The following is a 20,040-nucleotide window of genomic DNA, read 5'->3' on the forward strand; positions in this document are numbered from 1 at the left end:
TTTGTCATGGTTACTGGGAAACATGACTTTGAATTCTCAGCAGAAGGCATTCGATCCATGCCAGCATCCTGCACACTTGTAAGAAAGGGTTAACAGTCCTTTAGAGATGAAACTCAGCTATTAGTGGTGGGAGAGCTGCATTGGGACTCTGGGTTATAGCCTCGAATTTGCCTTTTCCCTGCTACCTTGGAAAAGTAATTTCCTTTCTTTGTACCTCTGCTCCTTTGCCTGATGTCTGTCTCTGCAGTGCAGGTGTGTGTCACAACAGAGCTCATGTCTTGGCTGAGGGATGTAAATGTTGCCACATTGTCAGAGGTATTACTGACCTTTGGGGAGTGCACTGAAGTGTCTGCATGTCAGGCACCTTGTTGACATGAGTTTGGTCCTCAAGGAAACAAGGTCACCTCAGCTTAAGAAATTAGAGGTTGTATTCTGTCCTAGTGGACAGCAGGATAGTGCAGTGGAGTGAGAGATCCTTCTCACCTTGTAGTCCTAGTACTGAAGGTAGAATGATTGCTGAGATGGATGCTGAAATCAGCTCCTCACTGCCCAGAGATTCCCAGCTCTTTTTCCTCTTCTTGTGTCTTCTAATGGATCAAAACTGTGAAGAAAAAATGTCAACTTTGTTATGGGGAAATCACAAAGTGAATGATTCATAAGCTGTGTTAAGAAAGCTGTGGTGAATGTGCTCTTAGTAATTCAGGTAATTCCTTGTTCAAGAACTGATGTTCTCTTGCATATGTTAGTCCTGACCAGCTGGGTCTTTTCTAACTTCTGAGTTGGGTTAGATAATTGCTTATTTTTAGAGTTTTATCCCAGTATCATCTTTGGCTTCTGTTGTGATACCTGCTTGCATAATTTGAGAGTTATGGAAAGAGGCACAACCAAATGACAGGTTTTGTCATCTGAGTCTTGAGGTAACTGAACATATCTACAAAAATATTTAGAACTTGCTGTGTTTGCACAAGTTTTAACCTCAGTCCTTCAAGCTTGTGCATTAGTTTATCTGGCACATGAGTGTAATGGAACAACTCACATGAGTAAAGCTAAACATGTGTAAATGTTTGCAAGATATGGGTCAATAATTCTTTGGAAATCATAGCAAACCAATCCTCTATTTTCTTACACAGTGGTATTCTCCAATCCATCTTAGACAAGTGATCTGGAATATCTGTAATAATCATTATGGTGTAGTTGTTCCAAATAGCTCACAGCCAGGATGCAGAAACTCCACTAGTGTAAATTGTTATTGTTCCATTGACTTCAAGGGAGCTACAGGAGATTTTATGAACTGAGGATCTGCCCACCCCCATTCTCAAATGTCCAAAACTGCATAATAGGCCAAATAAGATGTCTGCTTTCATGCAGGATCCTCCATAAGGACCAATTTGTTAAGTCTTCACTGGCTAACAGTTTGCAGATTTGGCTGCAGTTGGGTTTGCTGAGCACTTTGGAACATACTGGTCCAAAGTCTTATCTCTAATTCATCAACATCTGTCCTTATTACCTCTATTTAGAATAAATGGGACCAAAAATATTTCAATATTTAAAATATTTGAAGAATATTTTTTTTAAATTGGTTGCCATTACATGTAGTGGTTTTTTCCACTTTCCAGGACTGAGCTGTGAAGTGTAAGAAGGGACTGGGAACAAGATCAGGAAACACTGGCAATATAGAAGTCCAAAAATTCCCAATAAGTGCAAGAAGAAGTGAAGCACAGAGCAGCCAATGACTTTTCAGCATAGGTTTACATGAATTTGATTTGACAAATTACCCAAGATAATTATGTTTTAGCAATTAATTGCACACTGAGGTTCTTTCTAGGAAATGTTCCTTCCCCCCCCTCCTGCTAGTCTGGTATTTCAATATTTGTGTAAGGTTTGATCTCCAGTGGGTGCACATCAGCCAGTGGGGTTCTGTGCAGCATTAAAGTACTGGTCATAAAGAGATGAAAATTAAGGTAAGAGACTTCTCAGTAGAGCTGGAAATGAAGGACCCAACCCTCATGTTTGGCAGGTCTCCCCTGCTTTCTTCATAGACCATCAGGTCCTAGGCAGGTGAGGAAGTTTGTGTGTGCACATGTGGAGTAGTTGTATCACCAGAGTCGGTTTCGACTGGCCAGAATCACCTTGACACTGGTCTTTTTTTTAGGGAGCTTATGTTGCAGGTTTTGGTGCCATCTCGGAAGTATCAAACACATCAGTTTATGCTCTGGGTGGCTCTGGGACTGCAGCAGGGCTGGTGGAATTCCTGGTGAACTTAAGGATCCAAGCAGTCCCTGGATCTGCTGACTACAAGCCCTGGGGACCACCAAGTGGTCTGGACCATTGGTCCATTGTTTAGAAATCCATGGTTTAAAAGAAGCTAAAAATGAAAGGAAAGCAAGAACGAGGGTGGGAACTATATCTGTGGTGATGAGAGAGAGAACTTGTTCTGTGGTGATGGACAAAATCTTCTGCCAGACAAGAAGTATCTGAGGACAAGGCTCGTGTCTTTGCTTCGTGCCTGCACAACTCCCAGCACAAATGGATTCCTACTTTGCCTTGAAATCAAGAAACTATTTTAACATGCTGCAGAGCCGAAAACAAACTCCAAGGGAATAGATGAATTCACTTGGACTCTCCACCATGCTAATGTGAATACGTGGCTTTGAGATGAGAACTGGCTCATGCCTGGATATCTCCAAGCGTAGCAGAGTCAGCTTGTGTCTGGCTGTGGTTGACCCTTAGCAACCCAGTGAACCTTGAGAAATACTGGAGGGCTCACACTGCAGAATGAAATGCTTTAATTCTCACTCTCCTCCATCATCATGCTGCCTTGGGGAGGCATTTTTACATGAGTTGAAGCATTTTTTTCTGAGCCCTTAGATATTGACTGTGAAAGACCTGTGATATGCAGTCTGTGCAGAGCTCAGGTGGAGGAGCAGTGAGTCCTGGTGGTGACCCTGAAAGAAGAATGCACTCATGATTAACCTTGTGCATCACGTGTTTAGAACGTTGCAGCTCATCCAAAGTAAGACCATTTCCTTTTGCTTGACTGGCTGCTCTTGATAAGAACAGGGCAAGGCAGCCCATCCCTCTGTTCCACATGGTCACTCCGTACAAGTTCTAGCCCTGGAAAGCACCAGCAAAAGCCTTTGAGTGACCTGTGTGTGACATTGGAATGCAACTTTTGCTCTTACCTCAGCTAAAGCCTTGATCCTTAAATTTAGCCATTCTCAAATGCCTTCTTCCCTCAACAGAGGAAATGGTGATGGGAACCCAGAGGAAACGAAAGTCCAGAGGAGAGCTCTTCATCGTTATTAAATTGTTGTAGTGGCATACAGACATAGGAAACAAATTCCCCCAAAATTCACAACTTGGGCAAGGTGAAATTGTTCAGAGATCTGTGATTTGAACTTTTGTACAAGTTGGCAAGTGAGGCAAAGTCTGTGCCCGATATTGCACAGCGTAATCACTGGCTTTTCTGCCTCAGCCTAGACAACCTGTGCCCAGCCAGAGAGATTACTGATGGATGCATCTTTGAGAAAAGCCATGAAAGGAAATTATTTCTGAGGTTACAGGGTTTTGGGGTACAGGGCTTGGGCTTCCATCTAGTGCAAGGCTAGAATGCATGGATGCTCCCAGAGTACAGGCAGAAGATTTTTAGTAACAACTAGGCCTTTTTATTTGTTTTATAATCTGGCAAGTCGTGTAGGGAAGGAGGTTTTGACATCATTCCACCAGGATCAGTAGGGATGGTTTGCTTTTAATGATCTAGGCAGCGAGACAGACCATCTGCTGATGTAAATCGGAACAGCTCCGTCGCCTGAAGTTATGTTACACTAATTTAAATCAGCCCATCATCTCCAATACAAACCAACCACCTTTCATTGCCTTCCCCCACCAAGTGCCAGATCCAAAGCGCATTAAACCCAGGTACAACCTCATTGTGGAGGAACCACCCTGCAAACCTGTGCTCTCCATATACTCGTCCAAAAACTGGGTCCAAGCTTTCTGCTCGCAGCCCTCATCTGAACCTCCCCTCCTTGGTTGCAGAGCCCTGGAGGAAGAGTAGGGTGGAACGAGGACCCCCAAAAGGTGACACACTTGGAGAGCTGAGAATGCCATTTGTCTCCTCGCTTCAGGAACCAAAACCTGGCAAGAGAGAGTGGAGTAAGGTCTCTTTTTCCATCTGCTTCGCTGGCATTGCTCTGGAGGTCACCGCTGGGGATGGAGGTCCTTGCTGGGCCCCATCTGCCTTCCCCGGGCTCCCTCATTTATGCCCACTTGGGCCTCTGACATTCTACTCTGTTTTTCTTTCCTTGAAAATGGATCGGGAATTGGGAGCCGCTGCGCAGGAACGCGCCTGTTCCCCATTACAGCTCCACCGGGGCTGTAACACGATCGTGCCTGCTCCATACCCACACAGATATTTATTTATCCATACAGCCTTTCTCCTTGTTTTCATTAAGTTAGGCAGAAAAGGTTAATCTTTCTTCTGCTAAAGCTTCAAAACCAACCAAACTAAATAAAATATGATTTCTTTCATTTCTTTTTTTTAAAGGACACTCTCTTTTTTTTTTTTTATTTGGTTTTTTTCCCCCTTAAGTACCAGAATGAGGTCACAGTCAGAGATGCCACAAGAGTAAATTGAAAACAGGTTGAAAAAAAGCAAAAGGGAGAAAGACAGGGAGAGAAAACCACAATCAGAAGAAAGTGCCTGGTAACGTTGCAGTTTCATCCAACCCAGTAAAGAAGCTGTCAAGGCAGAGACATTGGTGCCTTCCTACTTTCCCCTTTGTGCTCTTTCTAGGAATCTTGAAGGTGAATGGCAGCAGGGAGGTCTCCTCTCATCTTAATTTCCACCTTGGTTTGCAGCGCCTGGGTTTTCTCCGTGCTGCTCTTGGCACGGGGACATGGGCTGAAGGTGTGGGAACGCCTGTGAGGGTCCCAGAGCTTCCTTTTGCTCCTCGAGCCTCCTGGAGGCTCCTTGGCCTCGCTCTCTTGTTTAGTCTGGTTGAACTCAGCGCCGTAACTCGTGTTGTGTTCGGTGGGATGGTTGATAGGTGATTCATCCAGGCTGCCGTCCGCAACTGCTGGGCGCTGGCACGGGACACAGTGGAAGGACTGAGGCAGACTGAGGCTGTTGGATGCTGAGAGCGAGCGGTCTGAGCCTGCTCCCATCCATTTCCATTCCTCAGTCCCCGTTCCTGCCCGTCTGAGCCTCCTGCCACGAGAAATGTGCCTCGCTCGAGAGCAGGTTGCCAGCTCAGCCTTGCAGACAGGCAGCTGAGCCAGGGGTGTCCTCCTCCTCCTTCTCTGGAGCTGAGATCCCAGGTGGCTATCCCAGAGTGTCACCAGTGGGTTGACCCCTGGCCAGAGCTGGTGTGGCCAGGAGAAGTTTGCAAAGCTTCCCAAAATGGGGCTGACCACTCTGCAAGCTCCAAGCATTCTGTTATTTCCCTCTGTTTTAGCGAGAGCCACACCACCAGAGTCAGCATGTGAGACATTTTTCCAAACTCCACAGCTGTGTCTGTGGATTAGGACGAGGCAGTAGCAAGGGGTTGCACTAGAGAGAGAAGGAAAATGCCACCTGGAGGGAGCTGCATCTTCCCAGCAGCCATTAGTAGAGCAGAGACTGATTTTCAAAAGCTGCCTGGGCAATTGAGTGGTTTGGGGCAGACCAGTCCTGGGAAGGCAGGAGCGTGGAAATGAGGGGGAAGAGAGTCCTGCAGGGATGTTAACTCCTTGCAGTTGGAAGTGTCAGCATCCCATTGCTGAACACAACTACCCCATAACCTGTAATCGGTGTGCAGCAAATAGCATCTTTTGCTCTGTGCACAGCACTTTCCATAGTGATGTTGAGATCTGCTCTGGTTTTTTTACTGCTGAGAAGTGAACACAGGTGAGGCATCCTGAGAGGAGCCAGTCATTTGTCCTTGATATCTGTAACAACTTATTGCTTTATTTAGCGTGACATCAATTATTTATTACTATTAATGAAGGACACAGATGGCTGTCTGGTCAATAAAATATCTCCTACTCCACAGAGATGATCTACTTAGCTATCATTTACTCTGCAGAGAACCTTTGGATTCTTTCTGAAATTTAATAACGTGAGCAGAGATACTATGGCAATCTAGAAGGTTTGTGCTTCAGGGCTGCTCTGGGAGGCTGAAATCCTTCTTTATATTTGCTGGCAGGGTGTGTGAGAACACAAGTCCAGACGGGAAAGAGAAGCCCCTTTGCTTTCCATCACAAGCTACTTATCCATATAATCCCTTTTATAAAGTGATCAAGCTCCTTCTTAAAAGATAGTTGGGTTATTTACCCTTCTCTGGAGTAGACCGTTTATTCATATCAAATTTGCTTCCTCTTGCCATTACTGCCCATTAGCCTAACTGTTTCTTTTCCATCTGATTGCTTACCCTTTTGATGTATTCACAGATGTGTGTCTCTGTTTGGCCTTTTTGTCCTGCTTGTGTGGTAAATTTGAGCTTTTTGTTCTTTCCCTGGGAAGATTTCTCTCCTGCTTTCCCTGTGCCTTGGTCTTAAGCACAGTGGAGTAACACTGCACTGAGCTCTCACTATGGCCTCGTGCATTTGGGTCGGTGTTTCTCTACTGCTACAACATCCCAAGATCACTTTTCCTTGGCAGGGCAATGTTAGTGGTCAGTCACGTGGGCCAAGTGGTCCAAGTGTTCAAGGCCAGGTTGGATGGGGTTTGGAGCAACCTGGTCTAGTGGAAGATGTCCCTGCCCATGGCAGAGGGGGTGGAATGTGATGAGCTTTAAGGTCTCTTCCTACTCAACCATTCTATGATCATCCTCTCACCACTCCAGCAAAAGCAGATGTTGCCTTAGTTCCATTCCACTGACAAGGTCCCAGTCTAAATCTAGAGAACAACTTGTTTTCTGCTCCTAGGGAAGGCTTAGGAAATCTCATTCCAGCTGCTCTCAGTGCACTGTGCACTGAACAGACTGAGTTGTCTTGTGTGAGATGAACAAATACAGTCACTGTCTGCTCTGCTTTGCCCTGGGGAGAGCTCAGGATGGCAGCTCCCTGCATTGGCTGCAGATTGACAGCTCTGAATAGTTGGCTTGTCCCTGGGGTGTCCCTTCCCCCTCTTTGCTCTGTGGTCTGTGCAGTCTGGCACCACCAACAATCTCACTGCTTCTTATACAGGTGCAGAAAATCTCCCAGACTTGAGGCTGAGGTTTCAGCACCTTTGTATCTGTTTTCATAACAACCTCCTTGCTTTGGTTTTATTATAGCAGGACCAACGAGAAGGGAGAGTTCCCCAGAGGCTCAGGACTGAGCACAAAGCACCCTCTTGCTTTGTGGGTTTTCTTGGAAGGGTTTGGCCCAACCCAAGTTGAGACACTGCTGTCAGACCCTGAGAGCTTCATTTCCTCCGATGCAGAGGGACAGAAATGCACTCCACACCTGGAAGGTCTGATCCCTGGCAAACCAGACCATCGTGGGAGGCAGCTGCTGCTGTGTGTCAGGGCAGTGCTCATGGACAACCTGTTCCCTCAAAACTACCCAGACAGACCACGGGAGATGAGCACTCAGAGCACTTAGAGCCTGCCTTAAAGAGAGTTAGCTGTGCAATTTTAATCATAGAATGGTTTGTGTTGGAAGGGACCTTAAAGATCATATCGTTCTAACTCCCCTGACATGGGCAGGGACACCTTCCACTAATCCAGGTTGCTCCAAACCCAGTCCAACCTGGCCTTAATACACACTTTGATTCAGTGGTTGCACATGACATTTTCCATCTCATTTCCAGTCTCCTGCAAGTCTGGTTCCACCCTCAGCCCATCCCATCTCTTGTGCTCCCTGGCACAGATGTCCTGGCTGATGCTCCTACCTGGGGACTGCCCAGTCCAAATCTCCCCTCGGTCTTGCCCAGCTCTCATCACAGTCTCTCTGCCCAGCTCTTTTCTTTCCTACCCCTTACCAACTGCTTCCTGACTCAGAATGCTCTAGAGGAAGGCGTGAGATCCCAGAACAGGATGATCTGTCCCCCTGTGAAGGTTCTTCCTGGTCAGAAGGGAGGTTACTTGAAGTCTGAAAAGCCTTAAAACCTCTTGCTCTACTTCAACAGCACATTCTATTCCTCCTTCTTTGTTAAGTGTTTGTGATTCATCAGATTTGTAAGTCACAGCAGTGTCTGTTCTCAATGACTCCTGGTGACAGGGAGTTCCCCAGTCCAGCCCAGCGCCATACGAAAAAGGATGGAAATGAAAGTTGGAAATGAGCAACAGGGCTTTGTTTGTTTGCTTAAACCATAAACCCAGAGCTGAGGGACTTGCTCAGGCCTGGGGAGCGCTCATGACTTCCAAGCAGTGATTTTGCTGCTGCCAACCCAACCTGCCCGTTGAGTTGACTTGGGATTTGCTGCAGACCTGGGGCCGGGAGCTGGGTTGAGCTGCAGAGACCAGTGACAGAGCTGCCTGAAAAAGTTTGGAAAGAACAAGTCGTGCTGGGAGCATTAAAATGAATAATTAAGGCTTGGATTCCTTCGGGGAGGAAAAGAATTTATTGCTGCTCTTTTCTCTAGCCAAGGGGGACATTTGTTACCGAGTTGTGTATTTTGAGACAAGACGCAAATGCGGTTTGGGGGGCTGGGGACAAGGGGATTTTTTTATTCTACCTGGCTAATCCAGCCTCACAGTGGAACATTCTGAGCTGGTTATACCACTAGGTTGTTCTTTACGGTCTATACCGAGAACCTGGACTCTTGCTGTGTTTCAGAAGTCCTCAGTCACTTTTGCTTTTAGTAAAATAAAGTGCTGAGAAGGAAATTCTCCTCCTCCCTCTGCTGCGATGTCTTGACATTTACACACGCACCAGGTACCCGGCGCAGCAATCTGGGCCCAGGTTTGCTTACAGCAGCACAACTCTATCAGCTGCAGCAGCTTCTCTGATTCCCATCACTGGGAATGGGGGCACAACCAGGGCAGCTGCTCTGTCTTTTTTCACTCCATGGTACCTTGGGCTTTCAGTTACACCGGTGTGAAATGGGAATTAAAGGCAGTGAGCTCTAACCGATAGAAAGCCTGCCCACTGCGAGGAGACAGGTTGCACAGCAGTGGATAGTCATGCCCAAAAAGCTTAATAAATGGAGCGTTTTCAGTTTCAACTGTGTCATGATCTAAGTGTTTAATAAGCTTTATAAACCAGAAGACCAAAAAGAAAGGGTTTTTTCAGTATTTTTAATTAGTAGGTTTCTTCGAATGCTTATAAAGAACCAAGTGTTCTTCAGCACAGCTGAAGGAGCTCCAGTCAGAGCTCCAGGAGCTGGCAGAGTGCACAAGAAAGGGAGTGCAAAGCTACTGACTGTCATTGAATTAAAAAAATAAAATCCAGGACATCGAGAACAATTCCATCCCAGCTCTAAAAATGTCTCTTTTCCTGCTTATCTGAGATAGCAGAAACACATTTTGCTGAGGCAGGTGATTTTTGGAAAAGGCTATGCCCCATTTAAGAGCTGAACATGCAGCAAGGGCAGGACCCTCTTCTGGGTCCCTGAAGCTCATCCTTGAATGATGATCCTGCCTGCAGTGTCTGCAGCGAGTCCACAGGTTCTCTCTGTGTGCTGTGAGTGCAACCACTGCTGTCCAAGCAGTGACTTGGCCCTGGCCCCAGTTCCTGCAGTGGGTCCCTGCTACAGCTCGTGGCCCAAACGTGTCTCCTTCTTGCTTTGTCCCTAGGTGGCATTGTCCTTACAGACTTGGGGCATTCCATGGCCACAGCCAGCTACGGTCCGTTGGCTGCCTGTGCTGTGTAGAGATGTTCTCACAGTGATTTTTAAATGGTCAGCAGTAATTTTGCACCTATAACTGATGTCTTGGTCTTGCTCATCTCTTTGCCCTCCAGGAGAATCCTTGAGCTTTGCGGATGATTTGCTTTCTGGCCTTGCAACGTCCTGCGTGGCAGCGGGTCGGAGCCACGGAGATGTCCCTGAAACCAGCATCTATTCAGTCATTTTCAAGTGCCTGGAACCAGATGGTCTGTACAAGTAAGGAGAGGCATGTGGGGAGGTGCTGGGGGCAAGGAGGGATCTCCAGTGCTGTTATTTAATTTTTATTGACCTATTTGGTCAGCACTGTAACCAAAAGTGTCCAATTTGTGTGCACCAGACACTGGGAAAATGCTGAGACTCTTCCTGTTGCTTTGGGTGTTACACTCAACTTAGTGAAATGGAAAACCAGTGTCTGCCAACATGGAGCTGGAGGCACTGGGAGTCAGTGGGAGACTCCAGAATAACTCCCAGTTTCAGTATTCTGAACTTCCAGGTCCCTGCCTCATGGGCAGGCTTGTCTCTCATGGATGAACTGAGCTGATGAGGTCAGATTGGAGCAAGTTGCTGAGTGCCTGGTGGGCTGAAATAGATGTCAAAAGTGTGATAGGTGCTTCTATAAGTTGCTGTTCCTATTAGTAGGGCACATACAGCAGACCAGAGACCAAATCCTTCTGCCCACCACCCAGTTATTTTGGCAGGGATGGCTGGTCATGCCCGTGCTGATGCTCTTGTACACTTGACTCTTCTGAGATATTGTTTGAGCACATTGGATTGGATTTTCTGTTTCAATCCTGTGGAGTAATTAGTTTCCAAAGCAAAGGGAAAATGTCAGGATCTGAATTTTAATTTCTTCTTCAGTGTTGTTTGGAAGGGATTTGGGCTTTCCATCCTGGCTCGTTAACCAGGGCATCCTCTTTCTTGAGAGAGACATCAGGAATCAGACCAGTAAGAGAGGAAAAATAGAGAAAAAAAGGCAAGGAGACAGAGGAGAGACAGAGTAAGCAAGAGAGAAACACCCAGGGCTTAATGTCAGAGTGACTGTAATAATTAAAACACATTTTGTAGTGAGTAATGAAACTTTTTATGGGACCACAAAAGCATTTAAAGCGAGAGCTGGCAAATAGTCTGTCAGCGAGAACTTTTTAAGACCTTGATTAATACTTTCCCTTTGCCTCCCCCTCCACCACCCCCAGTTAAGTATGTTGACAGCCTCCGAAGCCTTTATTGCGCATCCCTGGAGCAGGGCTGTCTCCAGGAGCACCCTCCAAGTGATACCTCTTGCCATTTAACAATTTCAAATGTTCTCTTGTTAAATATCTATAATGCATAAATATAATTATTAATATCTCTGGCTGCTCTGAAAAGGTGCCAGGGAGAGGCTGGAGAGACCGCAGAGCTCGTTAATAACCCGACGCCCATAAAACCGGCCGGTTGTGAGCTCTCAGCCGGTCTGCTCCCGGCTGCCAGGGGCACTGGGAGAGGGAAGAGCCACTGGGTTTGATGGAAGCTGCTGCCATAGTGAACACACTGAGCTGGGAGCCAGCAGGTCTGGCTCTTGGGCAGCCTGGGCTGCCAAATCATCTTCCCCATCTGCCAGGCGGGGATAATTGCGCTCACCCGTCGCTTGAGGGGCTCTGTGATCTAATTCCTGATGTCTGCAAAGGGCTGGGAGAGCCTTGGGTGGAAGGCAGAGGGCTTTGTCCAGGGTTTTGTCATCCCTGTGGTCAAAGCCAGGCTTCTGCTTCCCAGTGGTGAGGCGCACTGCCATGGAGGGGGTCAGCAGAGCCAGCAATGCCCCATGTCCTGGGGGTGGCTGTGGGCAGCTACTGCTCTGTGGGTGCCCCTGGGCAAGGGACAGTAGCTTTTGTGGGGAGCTGTGGCTGCAGGCAGCCAGCAGGCAACAGTCCCCTGACACCACGGAGCTTTGGACCTCGTCCTCTATGGGTACAGGCCCTGGGGTGATGCACAGTGTTGGTTCTGTCCCACAGCTAATGCTCAGCAGGGCTTGTCACGCCGTTCCCAGGGCTGTGTGCACATGGGTGGACACATGTCCGTGTTGGCACTTCTGGGACTTGGACCCACACTCCTGGGCATCCAAAGTAAGTGCATGTAGGCACACTACAGCCCACCTTGCTCAGTGCCTGCTGCTGCCCCAGCACAGCAGCGTGGACAGATAACCCCCCGCCCCACATGTTTGCATGTGTGCCGTGGGTGCTCCATATCCAACACACACACACGTTTGCTCCCACCTGGGACCCAACCAGCACATATTTATTGAGCATTCTCAGATACACAGGCACCCACATTAAATATTCCTCTGCTCAGATGTCCACACGGTTGCAACACAGCGTGAAGAAAGCCAGAGCAGTGAAATGTGAGGCTGATGCTGCTCCGCGCCCGCACAGACGGAACAACAACACAAACACGGGCACGGGGTCATTTCTTAAATTGAATTTCTTCTGCTTGTTTCATTTGTTTCTGTGGAAAAATAGCTATCTTGGAAGGCTCCGGGCTGGGTATAATCCTGATTATAGCCACTCACAGGGCCCTGTGCTGTTCTCTAGGCTGTGAGGTGAGCACACAGCCTGCAGCATCAGAGCTCTTCAAAAACAAGTGATTTGCTTGTGAAGTAGTCTGAGGGTATCATGTAAACCAAGCATGTGAGATCACAGAAGTCTCTTCTGCTCTGTAAATGTGTCGGACATCCCGTCCCTTTTCTTCTGTGGTACCTACAGCAATTACATTCTGCTGTGGACCATTTGTTTGGAGTATTCCCAGCCTGAGATCAAAGCTGGGCTGCAGTATGAAAACAATCCCAAAAAATGCTCTACAAGCAAACAAATAAACAGAGTTTGATTGATTCCTCTGCTTTTGAGACTTCTGTAATTCCAAAACATAAACGAATAAAAGGAGAACTAATTTCTTTGTCCTTTGTAATTTCAGTCTGACGAAAATATGTTGCCTGTCAGCCCTTTTCTTCCCCTTGCCTGTGGCACATTGGGGTTAAGATGCTCTGTCCCTGCACAGAGGGTTTTCCAAGAAAAAGTAGGTTGTGTCAACAAAGACACATGTGCTCCACAGGCTTGTGTACACGTATGGACACTCCTGACAGTGTGTCACACATGGATGCCCATCCATGGGGATCCATGCTGCAGCCATGGGAATGAACTCATGTGCACACACACAGGGATAATGAGGATGGTCCTTGAAGGCTATCAAGTTTGGTTGAAGTTCTTAAAAAGTAAAAGTCTTATATTCCTGAAAAATGCATCACAGGAGAAGGGACTGCTCTCCCCTGAGGGCAGCTAGACCAGGGCAGTCTGTCAAACTTCCTCCCAGGTGGATCTGGAAGAGGATTGGGGTGAAGAGGGCAGAGGTAAAGATGTCTGTGTGTCTCTTTAGTGCTCACCTGGCATGGACCAGCCAGCCCAGCCAGCAGCCAATGCCACTCAGACTGATGCTTTGGGAGCCTGGGAGCACCATGCTGTGACAGGCTCTTGTGATGGACCAAGCACCAAACACCAGTCAAGAAAAAGGGCACTGGTTTTTCTCAAAGGTCAGACTCAGCCTGGAGGACTGAGCATCCTACAAACACATCTGATCTCTTCACTGAGGAGACAGGAGCTTCCCTTGTGCATCAACAGCCTCTGTGAGCCTTCAGCCCAGCCCATCCATCCCAGCTCCTCGCCCCATCGCTTGAGGAGTGCCTGGGGATGCCTCATCCCTGAGCTGTACCTGCTCAGCTGCTGAAAGCAGCTCTGCCAGCCCAGCACGTTCATTTCAGATGCTTGGGGAGGCACCAAGTATCCCTCAGCCAAAGAGGGAAATTTTGGAAAGGGAAGTGAAAACCCCCTCCAGCTCCTCAATGGAGCTGCAGTGCAAACACACCAACCTCTTCCCTGCGCCACAGATACTATAATTATAGATTAGATTAAATCCCAGTGTTTCACTTTATTTACATTCCTGACCTAGCCTATTCATTTCCAGTGTTTGTGCCAAGAATCAGCACAAAATTTACTGGAAATAATATGGAAGTCATCAGGATTCCTTCCAGAGCCTTTCCTTGGAGTGTGTTCATGTGCTGAGAAGGAGCCTCGACTTTACATTCCCTTTACTGGCTCAGATGGGGTTTTCCCAGGGTGATCCTGAACCAGCCCAAAGGCTGTGGGAGAGCACGTTTCAGGGGTGTTGGAAAATTGGAAACCCTTTCCTAGGGGATGGAGATCTGGGACTGCTGTAGGATGGAAGGGGATTCAGTGAGACCTGAGAATGACCACACAAGGGCTCCTGTCTGCAGCCAAGACCAACCATGTCCTGCTCAGCCAGAGACATCCTCTGTAGGGTCTGGAGGCCATTGCCAGTGTGACCAGGCTCTGCCTCTGTCATTGTGTGCTGGATAACACCAAACATCCTTTTTTTGGTGAGCTTAAAGAAAGAGGAAAAGGTGTGGAGTAGGGAGAACCCATGATAGCACAGAGAAGCAGTGACTACAATTCCATGAGCTGAATGTGCTGGAGGAGCTGGCCCAGAGCAAGGCTGATTAATGCTGAGTGACCTCTGCCTTGTCACTCAGCTGGGATAAAAAGTGGAATGGAAACCCTTGGTGCTCAAGAGTGTGTTAATGCTGGCAGCAGTCTGCTGCTCCTTATATGATACTAATTGTTATTGTTGGTCTCTTGTCAGGAAGACGTGAATGAGCGCTGGAGCAATTGGAGGCAGATCTCAAATAGCTCAGTGGCATGGGTTAAAACACATCTGTTCCAGCCCTTGGCCGAGTCCCCTGTGTGCACAGGAGCTGTGCTGCTTCATTGAATCCACCTCTCCTATTCCTCATGCTCTCCAGCTTCCCAAAGCTGAGCAGTGTAGGGCTGGAGTTTCTCCTCAGGCATTCCTGGCTTGCGGAAGCTCAAACACGGCAAGTCAGGAGTTGAACAAGTGTTTGTTAAATCCCAGGCCTGCGCTCCAGTCGCAGGCTCGTCCTTCCTCAGCAGTTCAGGGCTGTGTCAGAACCAGGCTGCTCAAGTGCTGGCTTGGTTGTGTGGTTGTTTTTGCTGAAGTGAGTCCAACAAGGAGCTGTCTGGGCTCATCTGGGCTGTGTGTGGATCACTGGCGTGGAGGGGGATTGGTCCCATGAAAGATGGTCTGTACAGGGAGGTCAGGGGCTCAGCAGGAGATAACCTCTTTCTCTGCACTGATATTATTGAAGTCTCACACATGGAGGCAGGCTGGACTCCTGCTGAAGTTCACAACATTAGGAGGATACACATCTAAAGGCCATAGAGAAGACATCCATGCTTTTTTTGTGGCTGGTCAAATCTGGGGACTCTTCTCAACTTTACCATTTGCTCTGCTCTAGATGGGACCCCATGTTCTAAATGCTGGAGATATTTGGCAGTGATGGTTATACAAATAAAAGGATAAGTCACAAGCTAATCCTAACTGTCCATCCTTTCAGTCACTCTCTAGAGCAAAGTTAGGATGCCATGACCTAAAGATCTGCCCCAGCTCAGCCCAGCAAGGTGCATTTCTCTCACATATGGCTGCAAGTCCATAAAACTAGTTAAATTTCTTTTGATTTCATTTTTCCAAAGGACACCTGCAGCACATCCCAGTCCATCCTTTTCTTGTAACAACAACAGGACACAGAGTCCTTCACCAGCCTTGTCTCCCGGAGAACACTTTGTTATTTTTTTTTTTTTCTGTGTGTGTGTATTTAAAAAAAATAAATCTCTTTTAATCTCTGAGTTGCGCAGAACATTACATCAGTAAGCACCAACCTCCTGGTTGTGCCAAACTGGAGTTTATCAGCACACAGTGACCTCTCCAGCTCTGCTACCCCTTCTCCCCCTCAGGGCCACGGGCCATGGCTGTTTCCCAGGGAAACAGGGAGTTTCTGCAGGGAGTTTGTCACAAGGGAGCTGTACAGGCAACGGAGCCCCTGCCCTGGTGGTTGCTGAACTCGGCTGCTTTCTAGTAGTTCTCAAATGGCCTTTAATTTATTCCTTGGGTTAAACGGCCTTTAATTTATTCCTTTGGCTTTGGGATTGTTTCCCCCCTGCAAAAGCAGTTTGCTTGTATTTTCTTAGCTGGAGGATACTTGGTGCATCTGGGCTTTTCCCTTCTGATCCTGTCTCTGATTATGGGGTCTGGCCCAGACTCCATCCAGTTGATGGGAGCTGTTGTTCCCTGAGACCTGAACTTCATAGGGTCACAGAGACATTGCATGTCTCAAGTTATGTTTGTGCTTAGATAGTCCCTGCTGCAAGACCCACATTTGCAAAAGCAGCCAGTGAATTCAGAAGCCTCCATTTTGGAAGCATCATCCTCAAGCCCCACTGACAGAGTCACTGCTCCCGTTGGCTTCAGCTGAGTTTGCACCAGAGTAAAACAGAGATCTCAAAAAGGTAACCTCAAAGTAGCTGATTCTTCCTGAGTTTTCCCACCTGTAGAAAACTGAGCTACACCCTTTGCTGAGTTTCCAGTACAGTAAGGAGATCCATAATAAAATGGGAGAGAAAGCTGCTGGGTTGCAGAGATGGCATCCATGTGGCAAGGTGAGAATTGCCTTGGGTGATGTTCCCTGCTGAGCTATGGCCCACTTGATCTCTGCTTGGCCACCCCAATCTCATGCCACCTCATTCTGCCAAGGATATTTCCTTGGAGTACCTTCAGAGCAACTGCTCCCAGCACACGTGCCCTCGTTGCTCCTGCTCACCTCACACACACACACACACTCACTTCCCTTGTCAGGAATGAGATAAATTTGATTATACAGCAATATGGTTTCTGTTATGAGAAGAGGAAAGAAAATACCCTGGCTTTCACTGAAAACCCTCGGAGCCAAAGCTTATGTCATGATTTAAATGTTTCTGAAAAAAAAAAAAAAAAAGAGAAGTAGGGTCTGAGGGTTGCTGCTTGTTCAGGGGGTGGTGGATGGAGGGATCGGTGGGATCCTGTTTTCGCAGGATGAGCTGATGGAGCTGGGTGTGGAGACTTTCTGCCCTGTCAGGAAGGGGTGTGAAGGGAGCCCCAACGTCTGTGAAGGGAGCTCAAGACTAGGTCACTGGGACCTGCTTTTACAAGCACCTGGACAGCCAGCCAGCTCAGTGAGGTGGGCTTGGGTGCACCTTGTCACAGCTCTGGGCTGTCATACCCCTGAATCAGGGTCTGTTGCTTGTCTTCCATATATTTTCCTCCTGATTTCTACCAGGGAAACCGCAGGGCAGCTCATGGCAGCAGCAACCTGAGCTAGGTCTGGAGCATTTTCTCCTTCAGTCTGAGCATCTCCAACCACCCTGCAGCTGTGGGAATGGCATTAGATCTTAATCTCATTGCACAACCTCTAACAGAAGGCCCTGCCACCAGGCTGGGATACTTTCATGTTTTCTTTCTCTCTGGTTTGCGTCATTGCAACATCCCAGTCTTGCAGCCTGCCTGTGACAGGGAGTGGGGAGATATGTCCTGCACACAGGAGGCTCTGCACACCCCAGTACTGGGGCAGGGGATGCTGGGGAGACTCCCCCCCAGGCTGCTGGGGGAACCTCTCAGGCAAAGCACCTCAGATCAAAACACTTCCTAAGTGCCCTTTGATGTGTCACCACTAATGCAAGGGAGGGGATTTCAAGCCATTTTGTCTGCCACAAATTGTATTCTTGGTCCTACATTGCACCTCCTTTCTTGCAGGAGGATCCATCCTGCACAGGCAAGGATCCCTGGCTTGGGCAGCCTGTTCTCCACTGGAAGCTGCTCTCTTGATAACAGTGTCCTCTTCCTTAATTGTGAGCCTCGATGTCCCAGAACAAGGCTGGGATAATGGGTCACACTAATGAGACTCTCCCTACTTTATGCTCAGAAAGTAGACCTAGACAGAAACAAGGGCTCTGCCTCGTGCCCACCCTCTGTCCTGCCTGCCCAACAGTCCTTGTTCCCTGCCATCAAGGCACTATGGAGGGGACTGGAGGGAACCTGGGCAATCCTATAAATCCAAACTTTGCAGCACTGCCACGGGCTGTGATGTTTTTACCTGAGCAACAGGCTGCCTCTGGGGAGCATCAGCACTACCAGGCTCACCCTCTCTGTCCTCTCTGCCTCTTGAGCTTCTCCTCTCTGGTTTTGGGGCTTTGTAAATTTGTGTGTGTTTTGTGGTGCTGCATCCCTGTGGGTGCTGCCCTCCTGAGTGCATGGAGATGTATGGATGGGGATTGGCATAAATTCCTGTCAGTGCTGTTTATGGCTTTGGATCTGGGGGCTGGGACATCTCACTTTGCTCAAGGTCTGTCCCATACCACAGCTGGTACCTTAGAGCTACCCAATAGCCCCATAACCCACCAACCATCCCATAACCCTTACTCCATGGCCCATAGGTAAAATCATGGCCAGATCCTGCTCTCAGTAGCCTCTGGGTGTGTGGGTGTATTTGGAGATGTTTGGTGAGGACACCTATAGCTGTGCCTGCGTGGAGCAGCATGGGATCATGTGGCTGCTTAGTGCCACCCTGGCAGGTCAACCAAACCCTTTACTCTGGGCTTTCCACATCGTTGTAACCCAGAGAACAGAGATACAGGATATCCTAAATACTCCTGAAGCCCAGCAAAGTGCTGCTCCTCGAGTCCCCCTTGGCAGTGCCCAATACCAGGCTCCCCAAGCAGCAGCTTGCAGTTACACCCCTGTGGCTCTTCCACTACCTGTCCAAACCCACCTGATTGCTGCTCCAGCAGAGGTGCCCCAGTGAAGCCCACCCCATGGAATGAAGCCCACCCCATGGAATGAAGCCCACCTGCATCACCCCACACACAGCTCCCGAGCCCTTGCTCTGTCCCTGGCTCGTACCTGCTGCCCTGCCATACGCTAAATTGTTTTCCAAGTGAAAACATGAGTTGAAGTATTAACTCCACAAGGGCCTTTCCGTGCAATGCACCGGGATTAAATATTTATGTTGGCAAAAAGCATGTAATAGGCAGCTCCAGATCAGAGATAATGAAATTGAGGTGTGTGGAGAAAGCGGGGGGAGAGGCAGGGGGCTTGCAGGAGCAGGCGGGAGTGGGACCCAAGTGGGTTGTAGTATGTGCCTGGGAGATTACTTTTGGTTTTATTAATACCCCACCTGTTTGTGGGGGAACCCCAGCCCCATTGCTGGTAGCAAAGAGTGCATAAGGGAGTGCAGGAATCAGCCATCGCCGTTCCTTGTGTCGGGCAGGGGAAATTGTCACCCAGGTGACTCTAACTTGAAGTTAAGTAGGGGCAGGGACTGTCCTGGAGAAGGTGGCTGGGTGGGGAGTAGGGAGGGATGAAACCCTCTCTGTGTCATCTGTGAACAATGTAGGATCCTAAATCATTAATAGGGGTGATATAGGATCCCTGGCTCTTCCAGACTGCTGCAGTCAAGGTTATTTACCGGTGACTGTATCCGATCAGGCAGCAATGTGGTTTGGATTATACGGAGGGCTCCTGATCAGGTCAGGAGGATGCTCACGGCAGCATGTTGAGTGGGAAGGTCCGTGTGAGCCTCCCTGGAGGGTGTTAGTGAAGAGCCCTGCCAGGATGGGCAGCAGACAAGGTGCTGGAAGGGCTCTGGGTGATGAATCTGCTCCTTCACTGCAGGAGGAAAACAAGGAACGCATGCAATGGCAAAGGCTGCCGCTCTTTCCCAATTCATTATTTTTATGAGACAACAACATCTCCCTCTTTCCACCCAACAACAAATATCGCGGAAGGCGGCGGCGGTGCGAGTCCCGCACGGTGCTCTGGGACCTTGGCCAGTCATGGAGCCTCCAGGGAGGTATGAAACGAGGCATGAATGGAGTGTTAGGAGAGAATGGAAACTCTCCACTGGCTCCCAGGCCGGCTCTCTTACGGGGGGTCCCTTGCTCACGATGACAGCGCTGCCTCTCATAAACACGCATTTCCTCATCCCCGTTTGTTTCTCTCTCTTGTGCAATCTCTTGTACCAGACGGGAATGGGAGTGAGTCCCACTGGTACGTGAATGTGTTACAAAAAACCTTCCCACCCTGCCACCAACGAAGTACTGAGAAATAACAACAGGGTTTAAAAGGGAAAAAAAAAAAAGAGAAAGAAAAGAAAGATGGGGGGAGCTGGATGGATTTGCTACTGGCCATGAGTTATTGTTCTGAGTGTAAACTCAAGGGCATGGCTATGCTGGTAGTTTGCAGCATCAACCAGCACTCAGGAGCCCCACTGCACTCGGTGCTCTGCATCCCCCTGGGAAGTGGATGCTCCTTCCTCAAAT

General features: G+C 48.4%; 1 protein-coding gene across 3 annotated transcripts in view; it reads left to right on the forward strand.

The window, feature by feature from the left end:
• The window catches only part of ASTN2 (astrotactin 2), a 326,379-nt gene that overhangs the window by 286,427 nt on the left and 19,912 nt on the right, over window positions 1-20,040 (forward strand). The window contains exons 20-21 of one of the 3 annotated variants that reach the window (XM_027650010.1): window positions 9,868-10,009; window positions 14,477-14,737. In XM_027650010.1, coding sequence (XP_027505811.1) covers window positions 9,868-10,009; window positions 14,477-14,486 — 152 coding nt within the window. In that variant the 3' untranslated portion in view covers window positions 14,487-14,737. Of the gene's footprint in view, window positions 1-9,867; window positions 10,010-12,118; window positions 12,346-14,476; window positions 14,738-20,040 lie in introns of those variants that run through there. The other 2 variants (XM_027650009.1, XM_027650012.1) reach the window with 2 other exon arrangements.

Source organism: Corapipo altera, unplaced genomic scaffold (assembly GCF_003945725.1).
Source record: "Corapipo altera isolate COAL_440 unplaced genomic scaffold, ASM394572v1 268, whole genome shotgun sequence".
Lineage (NCBI taxonomy): Eukaryota > Metazoa > Chordata > Aves > Passeriformes > Pipridae > Corapipo > Corapipo altera.